Source organism: Aphelocoma coerulescens, chromosome 13, assembly GCF_041296385.1.
Source record: "Aphelocoma coerulescens isolate FSJ_1873_10779 chromosome 13, UR_Acoe_1.0, whole genome shotgun sequence".
NCBI classification, from domain to species: domain Eukaryota; kingdom Metazoa; phylum Chordata; class Aves; order Passeriformes; family Corvidae; genus Aphelocoma; species Aphelocoma coerulescens.
This window is the reverse complement of record NC_091027.1, coordinates 16,273,320-16,286,424: the sequence shown is the minus strand read 5'-3', so window position 1 is coordinate 16,286,424 and position 13,105 is coordinate 16,273,320. Positions and strand designations below refer to the sequence as shown.

At 49.6% G+C, this 13,105-nt stretch overlaps 1 protein-coding gene across 1 annotated transcript in view; it reads right to left on the bottom strand.

Moving 5' to 3' along the window:
• Positions 1-536: 536 nt before the first annotated feature.
• The window catches only part of PSD2 (pleckstrin and Sec7 domain containing 2), a 45,743-nt gene continuing 33,174 nt past the window's right edge, over positions 537-13,105 (bottom strand). The window contains exons 10-14 of the mRNA XM_069028789.1: positions 11,970-12,040; positions 5,186-5,343; positions 4,047-4,191; positions 2,862-3,005; positions 537-1,303 (exon numbers count right to left, since the gene is read on the bottom strand). Of these exons, the coding sequence (XP_068884890.1) occupies positions 1,097-1,303; positions 2,862-3,005; positions 4,047-4,191; positions 5,186-5,343; positions 11,970-12,040 (725 nt within the window). The 3' untranslated portion in view covers positions 537-1,096. The remainder of the gene's footprint in view (positions 1,304-2,861; positions 3,006-4,046; positions 4,192-5,185; positions 5,344-11,969; positions 12,041-13,105) is intronic.

Sequence of the window (13,105 nt, the reverse complement as noted above, 5' to 3'; positions counted from 1 at the left end):
ACAGTAAATCATTGGACCACAGACAGCAGAAAGGAACAGAAACACAATTCCCACTTAAAAGAGTACAGCATGTGCATCGCAGGATGGAGGAGTACAGCAGGGACGGGCAGGTGGCATCACTCCTGCACACAAAGGTTCCACTGGAGCTTGCGCACGGCTCCAGTTGTGCCTCGAACCCAGAGTGGTGGATCCCGTGGTTGCCAAATTAGCAGCTGCTTGGGCAGTTTGTCTGAATAAGCAGGAACAGGAGAGCGATGTTTCACAGCAAAGCCAGGTGGGATTTCCATTCGAGTAAAAAAAAGGAGAAAAAGAAAAAAAAGGTACGTAGCTACTCCATTTTTTCAGAACATCCTGGTGGGCTGGTCAGACCCTCCACATCCCTAGTGTCTTCCCCAGGCAGCTTGCCTTCACTTGCACACTGAGGTTAAAAACCCACGTTAAAGTTTCCTTATATATATATATTTATTTATATTTATTTATATGTATATATATATATATATAAAAAGGATAAGGTGACAGAGGGCACTTCAGGCTTCTCCTGCCGCGGGCAGGTGACGTTCCCACGTGCCGTGCTGAAGACGCCTCTTGCCCGGGCGGTGACCAGCTCATGACACCCGTCCTGTCGTGCCGTGCTCCCCTCGGGGCAGGGACGTGCCCCTGCCACCCTGTGCCCTTCTCTGGGAGCGCTGGTGGTGCCACAGACCGGCGTCTCGGCTGAGTTTCCTGCGCTGCCGGGGACTGTGACCATGAACCGCTGGGGACTCCAGGGAGGGAAGGAGGAGAGACAGGGCTGGTGGAGGAAAGAGTGACCCAGCCCTTGAAGAACCAGCATATCCCTTTGTTGTGCAGGCTGCAGCAGGAGGGAAAGAAAAGCCACTGGTGCAGTTGGGAATGAAGAAGAGATGATGCTGAAATGCCAGAGCATTGTCAGAGAGTGTCAACTAAAGCTTCTTTGATTTCTTTCACTAGAGCAATCCCCATGTCATACATGTCTATAGTTTTGCTCGTATAATTTCCTAAGTAAAATTGTGCTCATCAATCTAAGTCCAGGAGCGCAGAGCATCGCCGGTTCATCCCCCCGTGCACATGTTCCTTGTTAAGTGTTCTGCTCTAAAATGTCCTTTTCTGCCTTACAGCTGAGGGACATGTGCCCTTGGCTCAAGGAAGGGCTGGAATGCGTCTTCCGCAAAGCAATGTCGTCGGCTTCCACCTTGAAGAAACTGGTCTCAATCCTCTCCAGGTCATCTGTCCCCACTTTTATCTTCATGCACAGCAGGTTGATGTACGTTTCATAGCGGCTCTTCTGCAGGGAAAGAGGGAACAGAGAGCCTGGGAACAGGGACAGGCCATGGTGTGTGTGGCAAGCAGAAACAATTCCATCTGCTGCTGCAGGAAAACCCATCCTATACCATCAGCATCCCACTAATCAGACCCCACAGATTTAACTGCAGCACAGTGCCTGGTCAAAAGTGCAAAAGACTGATTGTTCGAAGGTCTGAGGAGAAAGGTGTGTGTGGGTGTGTGTGGGACTCTCCAGTTGCTTTTGCAGGTCTTGGCTGCCATGGTGATTGTATAAAGAGGATACTGGGGGCAAAATGAGATCAACAGATCTGCTGCTTCCTGATTTAGGAGCTCCCCTTGATTGGTTCAAATACTTTTGCTTGTCATTGTTTCCATCCAGTGGTTCAGTTATTGCTGCTGAGTTGTGCCCCCATTGCTCCTCACAGAGCACAGCATAAAGGGAGGCATCCTCTCTGCCTGGATCCTTTATTCCAGGGCTAGATGGGATCTTTTTGAGGACTTGTGTAATACCTATCCTTTCTCTTAACATCTCAGAGGCAGCCTGTGCTGGCTTCTTTGTCAGCACAAAGAAACAAGCATTTCTGGAGCACATCTCATAAGACAGATGAGATGAATTATGCCCTGGAAGTGCCAACTTCTCCTTGAAGACTGAAAAGGCAGTCCAGAGAAAAGTTCAGATAGAGACTTCTCTGCAGGCATCCGAAACCAGATGCTGGAAAAGGGGAGGCAGCAGCAACTGTTTGAAAGGTTGGTACAAAGACAAGGGAAGCAGCAGCTGGGAGCTGTGGCTTTGGAGAGTAAGGCTGGGTGTTACACAAAAGGATGGTGCAGCCCTGGCATGAGGAAGGTGGGACATTTCCATCCTTAGAGATTTTGAGGCTCGGCCACTAACTGGCACACTCAGTCTGGGAATAAGACTAGGAATAATCCAAGTTCCTGCTGGAAGCCAGTCTAGAGGCCTCCAGCAGTCCCTTCCCACTGACACCTATGTGACAGGAACCACACCATCTGCTCAACTCTCACTGGAACAAAATATCCCATTTCTCCCACAATTGAACACTTCTTATACTTTACAGAGAGTTAAAACTTATTTACATGCATCCTCAAAGGGTCTGTAATCAGCTGTAACGCTGGGTTTGGCTTTGTTTACAAAAATGGTTGCAGCAAAACAAGATTAATTGTCCCAGGGATTCCCTTTGCTTTTTGTTGATGTTGCTGAAAAAGACTGCGGCACCCTGAGAACTGAACCACTCTCTTACTTGGGACCTGAGGAAATGTCAAAATTTGGCACAGCAAAGGAAGACTTTCTTTCTCTTGTCAGTTTTCCCCTCCTCTGGTTAGAAATCACAGAGGGAAGGAAATGTTTCTTATTTCTGTTTTTAGCTTCAGTGCAAAACAGTGAGGCTTGTTGCTGCCCCAAGACACCCATCCAGCTTGGGAGCCCTTGTCCTTCTCTCTCCTTTCACGCTCTCCCAGACTCACAGCACCCCCTCTAGAGTTCTGTTCTCCTTAATCAGCCAAAATACCATTTATCACAGAAAAGATGAAAGTTCCTTTACCTCAAATATTAGGTAATGTTCTTTGAGCCTGTATTCCTCAGCCTCTTTTGACTTGAGGCTCTTCTCTACAGGATGTAATTTATGCTCTGCTAATTCGTCTGCAATCTGCTTCATTTTATTTTCATGAGACCTCAGCTGTTCCTCCTGCCGAGAGAAGCGTGTCAGGTATTAAAACGTGGGAGTGCAGCACCCAAGTGCTCCGCCTGCCTGTGGCTAGGGGAGCTCTCTCTGCAAGGGTGCAAACTCAGCTACTGTGCTGGAGCCAAAGGTACGCTGTGCACTCGCAAATTCATCTGATAAGGAGCAGCTCAAACACAGGTATTGGAGTGAGAGCAAAACTCGGGTATCTCCAGTGCCAAGAGTGGATTTCTTTGGCACCAAGGCATCTTTGGCATCATAAGCACAAAATGCTCCTGTAACGTGCATCCTGTAACAGCCAGGCAGAAGCAGCACTGTCCCAAGAGCTGCTCATCCTGCTCTTTTTGGAGATAGAAGTACCCTCCCCATCTGGGCTCTGACAAAGGTGACATCTGGCCACAGTCTGTCTCAGCAGACAGGAGCTGTATCTCCACCCTGGCATTTCAGGCTGTCCTCCCCTTTGCTGGGGGACAGTGGCAGTGTGTCCCTACTTTTGGAAGTGCTAAGGCATGTTGGGCCTTCCCTGGACAGGGAAGCAAAAGCTACTCTTTGGATGGCAGCTGCTCTTGATTAGCTGAGCCTGGTGCCCTCTTGTTTCCAGAAAACCTTCCCTACTGACTGGAGCTCAGACATCCCTTTTGTCTGTGGCTTTTGAGCTCCAGAAACATGAGGGTGCCATGGTATAAACCAAACCTGGGCTGTTGGGCTCTGCAGCATCAACTCTGGAGCTGTTCAGCTCTTTCAACTCTGGCAACAGGAAGGTGCTGGGATGTGATGGGCAAAGAGCAATAGACAAGCCAGAACCAACAGCCACACAGGCAGGTGTGTGCATAGGGCTGCTTATAGCCATTGCAAAAGAAGCACTAGCCAGACACCAGGATTTTCCACCTCTGTCCAAGCTGCCCACTCCACTCCCCTGTTCCTGCTCTGAGCACCTGAGGGTGTCCATCAGGCAGGAACAGCAGGACCTGCAGATGAACTCAGCCTGAGCTGAAGGGCTTGCTGAGCACTGGGCACCCCTCCACCACTCCTTCTCTCACACGTTACCTGGCACAGCTTGGTCATGGATGAAGGCAGGAGCGGGCGGCAGAACTTCTTCATGGAGCAGATTGCAGCTGGGAAGGCTGGAGCAGAGAAAATGGCAGCAACAAGGTTGATTCGCAGGATCCAGGAGAGCATTTCTTCCTTACTTCTGTTATGGAGGAGGGGCGAAGAGAGAGAGAGTCTGCAAATGCTCTTGAACCAGGCCCAGCCAGCTGACAACGGCCCTAGAGACACACATGCTCAGGAGGGCCTCACTTCGATGCACTTTCTGTGCTGGGTTCTGTCTAACTGGCTCCTCTACGGTGCCCTAATGAGGCTGCTGTCTGCCTCTCAAAGCCTGGGCAGCCCTGCCTTCTTCATCAGCTCTGGTTGTATTCCCAAGGAGCTGTGGAGAAGCCAGGGCCAAGGATGTCCCACCCTTTGGAGAGTGAGAGCCACACAACAGAGGTCCCCAGAGCAGGATGGACCCCTCATTTATGTCATTTGTGAGACATTGCCCAGGGTCCCTGACCAAATCTGTTCAAACACTGCTCCCCCAAGCCTTCAAGCAGGTTTTTGTTGCACAAATTCAGATGTGAAGTTTTAACTTGACGTTAGTACCCCAGCCCCGCCTACAGACAATGCCACCTCTCTCAGCAGAAGACATGGAAAACGTGAGACAGAAGATGACTCCATCACACTTGACACTTATTAACACCATAACATTCCTCACCAATGGACTAAGATAAAACATCTACCCTGGCTGGGGAGACTCCTTTAAGGAGCTTTAGACAGTTTCCCCATCCAAAGCTGACAAGCAGAATCATCATCTGCACCACACAGATGTTCTCCCTTCCACAATACGCCAACAGAAGTCAGCAAGAGGAGCCCTTTCACTCAACCCTGTACATCCCAGCCCATCCTGCTCAGCCTGTCTTGGTGACAGCTGGGAAGGACCGCAAGGACTGGCACAAAGCTTCCAAGAAACTGTGACCTATGACCCAATCCTTTGCACAGCCCTGCAGAAATCACCCTCAGCCCCTTCCTCCCCCCCCCAGTGTGCCCCCCAATGCATGAGCTGATGTGGCAAGGTCAGAGGGAGTCCGGCAGGGGCTGGAGGTCAGGCTGCCCATCCAGGCCCTGCGGGAAGGGCTGGGACTCACGGGGCCTGGAAGAGGAAGACTCTCCAGTCAGCTGTCTTCAGCTTGAGCACGTTGGACTTCTTGCTGTAGTCAGAGGCTTTTGTGGCTAAGGCGTGGTGCACACGGATGGCGTTTTTCAGATCCACTTCAGAGAGGTCTTTGTCAGGTTTATATTCATCCTGTGAAGAGGAACGTTAATTGGATAATGACAACACTAACATTTGCGGGCTGCTTTAATGAACCTGCCTTTCTCCCCGCGCTATAATCACAGAGTGCCGAGACCAGGAAAAGCACTGCTTTGTACAGTAAATGCTAGGAGCTGATAATGATAATAATTAACATCTGGCAACTGCTTCCATCATTAAGTTCACTGGGAAGATGTAAAGAAGGAGATGAAAGTTTTAAACATAATTATCAATAGTTATTTCTAACACAGCACACGCCTGAGGCTTTGTGGGGAGGCACAAGGCAGGGCCAGGTTTCTGCAGAGCTTCCCCCACAGTGCAGAGCTCAAACTGGGATGCAACTCCCGATGGACAGTGGATATCAACGAGCACCTGCCCTGGTGCTGCAGCTTCCCAGACTCATAGAACAGTTTGGGTTGGAAGGGACCCCAAAGCTCATCTCATTCCAACCCCCTGCCATGGGCACAGACACCTTCCACTACCCCAGGTTGCTCCAAGCCCTGTCCAGCCTGGCCTTGGACACTTCCAGGGGCAGCCACAGCTTCTTTGGGCAACCTGTGCCAGGGCCTCACCACCCTCACAGGGAAGAATTTTTTCTGTATATCTACCTAAATTTCTCCTCTTTCAGTTTAAACCCATTGCTCCTTGCCCTATCACTACAGCTTTGTGTGGAGGAAGGTAGTAGCCCTGGAACAGCAGCATCCCTGCAAGCAGTGCACCTATGAACAGGTGTGGGGCCTGGTGGGCAGTTGCTGGTCTGAGTGTGGTCCCCCTGAACCAGGTTTGGTCTCCCTTTAGTCCATGTGCTCCCTTGGTATGGTCTCCCCTGTAATTCATTAGACTGGCACTTGCAAACTGCAGCAGCATTCCCTGTATTCCTGCTTTACTTTCTCTGCTGAAGGACAACTTCACACAAGTAAGGAATGTAGCAGTAACTATGTATGTTTATATTCTATAAAAAGGTAGAAAATACCCAACATGGGATTCTGAAATGATGATCTTGACACAGCACTTTTAAGGAAAAACAGTTCAGTCAATCCTGTGTTTACCCTTTCACCTTCCCAGTGACCTAACGCAATATCCTGCCTCCCACTCCGCACCCTTGCCAGCTCAACCAGTCAGACAGTGGGATGGGAAGGATGGACAGATGGATGAATGGATAGGTGATGTAAAAGAACCTGGCCCTGGCTAAAGCAAACCACCAGCCCAGCCGTGTTAGAGGCCATGCCAGGACAGGGTGTCCCTGGAAGGCCCTGCCTTGCCCTGATGATTACAGTACTACAGGATTAATGCACTCTATATTTTGCTTTCCTTGACTGCCCTTGGCTGTCAGCACCAGGGCAGCTCTGCCTGGTGATGATGGTCTGTATGTCCCAAGCCTTCCTTAGCTCCCAAGCTAGAACTTGGTCTGTTGTGCAGATTTGCAAAAAGATTATTTTCTGTTTCCCGTGTGCCAGTGGTACTAATGCAGCCATTCAGGGAAAAGCTGTGCTGCAGCCTCTGGGATGGTCACCGTGGTCAGGGAGGCTGCTCTCTGCTGTAGGGTCAGAAAGATTTCCCCTCTGCTGCTCTTCAGAGCACTGAGGACCAGCACTCCCCAGCCCAAGGAGGTGGCTCACCCAGACTCTTGCTCCTGGTGGGAAATAAGCTTCTGAAGCCTTTCTTCTCTCATTTTTCAAAGCAATCATCCCACCCAGGACAGTGGTTATCCTACTGTGCTCATCATCATATGAAACTTGGCCTGGTACAAAAAGAAATGCCATGGGCCCACACACAAATGTCTGGCACAGGTTCCTGGGATGGTGAATCCCAAAGAAAAGCCCTGGCTTTTCAGCAGAGGAAGGCTGGCTGCTACAGGCATCCTGTGTTCAGGGAGACACTCAGGTGGGCAGTACAGATGACCTCACCATCATGGTGATTTCAGTAGCCAGCGGGGTGGGCCATCAGCCCTTTTGCAAAGAAAAACAAATGCTTTGCCTTGTGAAGACCTAATGTGTTACCCCACTGTAAGAGAAATATTTGCTTGAGGAAGACATTGCTGCTCAGGCCTCATGTATTGTAGAGAGACTTCAATTTGGGATATTTTTTCGAGGCTGAAGCTCTCTGGATTTGAATAAATCCGACTGTGCTGCCCATGAGCTCTTATTCCAAAATAAGCTTTCTGAAAATACAGTGCAAAATAGCCCTGCTTAATGGTGTGTGACAAGAGGAAACTGCCACAGCTGCTGCATGCTTTGACTAATGCAGATCCTCATCTTGAATGGAATCATCAAGTATTGCCTCCATGGATTTCAGGCTCTCAGGCATCCATGTTGGTGTAAGAAAAAAAATCAAATCTTCTTTTTCTAATGCTGGGCCCAGTAAATCAACGTGAGGTTGAAGGAAGCAGGTTCTCTCTCCCTTCTGCCTTGCTGTTTGCAGGAGTGAACAGTGCTGGAGGCTCCCTGCTTGGGATGGCTCTTCCAGCAGGCTCATCCCTATGCCTGGTAGTCACAATGGCATGTATGGCTGATAATGCTGGGAGATCCTGGTGCCTTTGGGTCACTGTCCCGTGCTGCCCACCCCTGTCAAGGCTTGTTTTGCCAAGAAAATACTACCTCTTGTGCCTGCCTTTGTAGGGCACCTGGATGGAGTGGAAGAGCCCAGTGTATCAGTTCTGCTGCCCTCTCCTCTGGCCTCAGAACCAGCCCTGGGCAGTGCTGGGAATTTGGACATGGAGCGACAGATATTCCTCCTGCTCTGGCTTGTGAGTGGCTTTTCCTCTTCTTTCTTTTCTTTGTCTTACATCTACCAGGCTAAACAAACCATTTAATTAGGAAAATGAACCCCTGTGCCCTCTTCAGTCTAGTCAGGAGTTCTTGGCAAAGGCCTGCCTGCATGGGATAGCACCTGTGGCTCAGGGCTTCACTGGGAGCCCCTTCCTGGCTGGGGGCAGAACCTGTGGGAAGACCTGCACCCTTTCCAGCACTTCTGTATAAAAGCACCTCATGCTTTATAGCTCCCCATCATTTCTCTTAACCCCCCTCTAAGTGTGGTGATTAAGGGTTATTATCCCCATTTCACAGAGGTGAAGTAAGTTGCCAAAGGCCATGGAGTGAGTCAGTGCCCAGAGCAGATTAGTGCACATGAGAGGTGTGCCCTGCTCCCAAGCCTGCATTTCTTCCTCAAGACTCTGCTGCATCCCTTTAGGGGATCAAGCAATTGCTTCAGCAGACTGTGCTGGAACATGCTGATCCAGCAATTAACACCAGCAAGTCAATGACATGTGACATCTCCTCATTAGCAGGTTTATGGCTGCTGCCTGAACTGCTTCAGACCAACTTCTGCCTGCCCACCCACCCTTCTGCCTGTGCTATGTCCACCTCTCTCTGTGTCTGGCCATTCCTCCTTTCTATACATCTACCATCTACCTACCATGGCCTTCTTTCCTCCTCCTTCCCTCTACCTCTCAGTCTTATTTATACCCAACTTGCTCCTCAAAACCAAACGGAGTTCTCTGTTCAACTTCTGTGAATTTACTATTAAAGCCTAGATCCTTAATTTGGTCTGAGCAGAAAAGTGGCACAGGCTGAACCTGTGCTCCACGACATCAGGTGGTTCTGGAAGCAGGTACTTTCTCCTCTATCTTCACATCAGAAAACCTTTTCCCAGTGATTTATGCTCAAGCCAGGTTCTACCTTATGTTTATCTGCAGTTGTCTTCCACTGAGAGCTTGTGAGGCTGGCACAGCACTTCCTTCCTGTATTGTGCAACTCCTTTGTTCTGCAAACCACCCCACAGGCAAGAAAAGGATCCACGGGGCAGGTGGATGTTTATCCACTCTCTGTTGTGGTGCTGGGAATGTTTGCAAGTGACAGGGCAAGGACTTTGTCTTCATGTTCTCATCCTTCTGTCCTGTCTCTGCAAGCCTGATAAGACACTGTCTACAGCCAAGCCAAGCCCAAGGAATTCCCTGGAGAGGACTATAATACAGTCTGGCAGCAGCTCACGAGTAAGAAACCCCTCTTTGCCCAAATCCTTTGCCCAAACATTCCTTTGGTTTATTTTTGTTGTTGTTCCAAATGCTACTTCCTTGGGGCATCCTTGGCAGTTCTGATCCCTCCTGCTAATTACACATCAGTCATGGCTCTTATTTATCTGACACTTTCATAACCCAGCCAAATCTTGGCTGTTTTGCTTCTTCAGACCTTGTCCTTAAAGAAAGCCCTCGGTCTCTGAACCATTCAATCCTGAAGGTCTTTGAGATAAGAACATTGATCTCCTCACTGCCACGTCATCCTCATCCTTGCTCTTTTTAAATCCTAAACACCTCGGACAAACATAATGACCTCTGTTAATGAATGGTTACTGCTGCAAGCCTTGTTCAGCAAAGAGCCCCCAAGCCCTCTGCCCCAGCAGCAGCGATGACACTCAGTGTTGGCTTCATGGCTCCTTCTGCTGCCAGGGAAGAAAATTCCATCCTGAAAGTATATTTCATTCCCAATTTATATGCCCCTCAGCAGACTCCTCCCAAGAGAAGTCCTTGGTGGAAAATTCATTTTGGTTCTGTGATAGTTGAAATGTCTTTTTTTTTTTTTTTTTCCCCCAGAAAAAGTGTCATGCAATTAAATGTTGATGGTAACTGTACAAGTTAAATCCTCATGTATAACCCCTGGGTCAGCATGAGGACTCTGGTGGGCTCCCTGTGAAGATGTGTAATGAGACAAGGATTGAGGCGTGAGAAGAGTGCTGCTGGCTTGAAGAACACCACACTTAGAGGGCTGGAGGAGATCTGGGCTCTCCTGGGTGCTGCAGCTTCCCTCTGCTGCAGGAGAGAGTGGCACAGCTGTGAAAACACCACTGGGCTAAGACCAACCCACGCTGGGAGTTAGGATCCACTGCTGCCAGACTTCTGCTGCCTTTTGACATGTGCCATAGGACCTGGCGAAACACGAGAGCCACTGTGGTATGCTACGAGCTCTGAGTCATAATTCCATGCTGCCCTGAGGATCTTTCTACCTCTCTTATATAATCCAGTGTTTGTTTACTCTCATTGCTGTGGAGATAATGCTGCAATATGCAGGAGCATCTACCCACGGAGAGTGCTGCTCCAGCAAGGTGAGTTCAATGGGTTACTGCACAGCGTGTGCTGCTCAGGTAGTTCAGACCTGGTTCAGTGGGTTATGCTGTTGATGATGAACAGACATTTGGCCTCCTGGGCTGGCTCACAATGACATTCAAGTGAGCCCCTATCCACTTGGATTTTTCCTTCAGAAAAGGGTTTCCAGCAAATCTTCCAAGCATCCAAGTGCCAGAGAGCTGAATGCTAGAGCATTCAGGCAAGCTATTCCATGGTGACTTTGTGTCCCAAGAGGACCTGGGAATTACACTTGTGTTGACTGGAGGTGGCTACATGATGAACAGAGATGAAGAGAGGCAGAAAGTGTCACTTGACAGCCCATGGAAGGACCCAAGTCATCGAGGTCCCGAAGAACATGAACTTTAAGCATAGAACCATGGAATCACAGAACCTTCTGAGCTGGAAGGGACCCACAGAGATCATCAACTCCAACTCCTGTCCCTACACAGGACACCCTGACAATCCCACCCTGTGCCTGAGAGCTTTATCCAAATGCTGGGCTTGATGTTCCCAGGGCACAGATGTCCCTCCTGGCTGCCAGGGCACTGCTGACTCATATTCAACTGGTCATCAACCAGGACTCCCAGGTCCCCTTCCACAGCTGCTCTCCAGCCTCTCATTCCCCAGTCTGTACATCCAGGATTGCAGAACCCAGCACTGTCTTTGTTAAACTTCATACAGTCGATGATTGCCCAGGCCTCTCATCTGTCGGGGTCTCTCTGCAGGGCCTCTGCCTTTGAGGGAGTCAACAGCTCCTCTCAGTTTAGTATTGTCTGCAGACTTACTCCATGTTCCCTTGAGTCCTGTGTCCAAGGCATTTGTGAAGATGTTGAAGAGCACAGGGCCGAGGATGGAGCCCTGTGGAATCCCACTAGTGACAGATCACCAGTCTGATGTCACCCCAGTCACTGTCACCCTTTGTGCCCAACCCGTGAGCCACTGCTCACCCACCACATGATGTTTCTGTCCAGCTGTGTGCTTGGACATTCTGTCCAGAAGGATCCTGTGAGAGACAGTATCAAAAGCTTAAGTGAAACCCAAAAAGATTACATCAGCTGGCTTCCTATGCCAGACTCAATAAAGCTGTGCATAATCAGATCTATGCCAGCAAATAAAACAATAGGCAGGATAAGACTGGTCAGATGCTCCACCTCTTCACCTTCCTATTTCATTTCTTACCAACATCCTACTTCACCTATTCCACATCATCTGTTCATTCATCCTCCCCAATAGCTCCTACTTGCTGGGATACTTCTGCAGAAATTTGTGTTTCCTCTTTCATACTTCTTCCTCCAGGGTTCCCTTTAAGGTGGGAATAGTGCCCTTAGCATGAACACCACCACCAAAGATGAGATCATCCTCCAGCTCTGGGTCTCTGGAGGAGCTCTGTCGATGTCCACACATGGGTTAGGACATGGATTCACCTCTACTTGGATATGTGACTGCATGACTGCTTTGGAGACAGCAGGAGACAGCAAAGGGGAGAGTTCCCCGTGGTTACCTTTTGTAAATAAAGGACGGTCCCTTTGAGCACAGCATAAAATTTCTTCCAACCTCTTCTTCCTCTGGGAGCTAAAAAAGGAAGGATTTTTAATTGTACATGTCTGCCAGCACTGCTTGACCTTCCAGGCAAACCCAACTCTTCTCCTGACCTACCACAGGCACTGACTGAGGCCCACAGCTCCCACACCTCCAGGATATTGCTCATGAGTGGTTTGTCTACTGGGACAGGTGTTTGAGGGCTCTGCAGCCTCCCAGCATGAACACAAGCAGGTCAGAGCAGATGTGAACTGGTACAGTGGACACCTGCAGGAAGTCTCTGCTCCTCCAAACCCAGGTTCATGCTCCGTGGACTAAATGCTTGGAGAGCAGAGACATTCCATGAGCTCCTCTGCTTGGAATTGAGCAGCTGTACCCCGGATAAGGCAGCTTCTGTTCCCCTGAGGAGGGAGCATTACCATCTCGATGCACCTGGGACAGAGAGCTTGGCAGAAGCTGGAAAGGGGTGGGAGGTGAGGGGAGCCATCAGGGGAGCCATCACCACAAGACAGCTGATCCTCCAAGCATGGCTATTAAGAAGGTGCTGGAAGCAAGGGAGGCTTTTGGTGGTAATCTCTACTCAAGACTTTCTAATCAGCTGCAATGACTGGGACAATCATATCAATTAGCAAAAGGAATTACCCAATGTTTAATTAATCTCTGCTCGTTAACAGTTCCCGAATACCTTTACCTTTCCTGTAATGCCAGATGCTGGTAGCAGAGCTATGGGGTGTTCTGTTGCCCAGCCAGCACATGGCAGGACATGGACAGGAGCAAAGCTTGGCAGGCCAAACTGTCCCCAAGGTCAGGGCTGGAGTGGACAACTGCTGAGGAACCAGCCTTCCCCCATTGTTCAGAGACTGGGATTTGAGATTATGCCCATGAACAGGACAGAAGACCAGGTCTGTCTGTGTTAGATTCCTTGGCAGTGAGAAGGGAAGACTGAAGCTTCCTGAAAACACCCCTATCTACAAATGCCTCAAAACACCCTCCTTTCCCTGTGTCCTGGCACTTATGGGTCTCTCCTGTGTTGCCTGGGATGCAGTGAGGAAATGCCTTCATCAGGAGAGCCAGGGCAAGGCTCTGGGACTGCCTGGG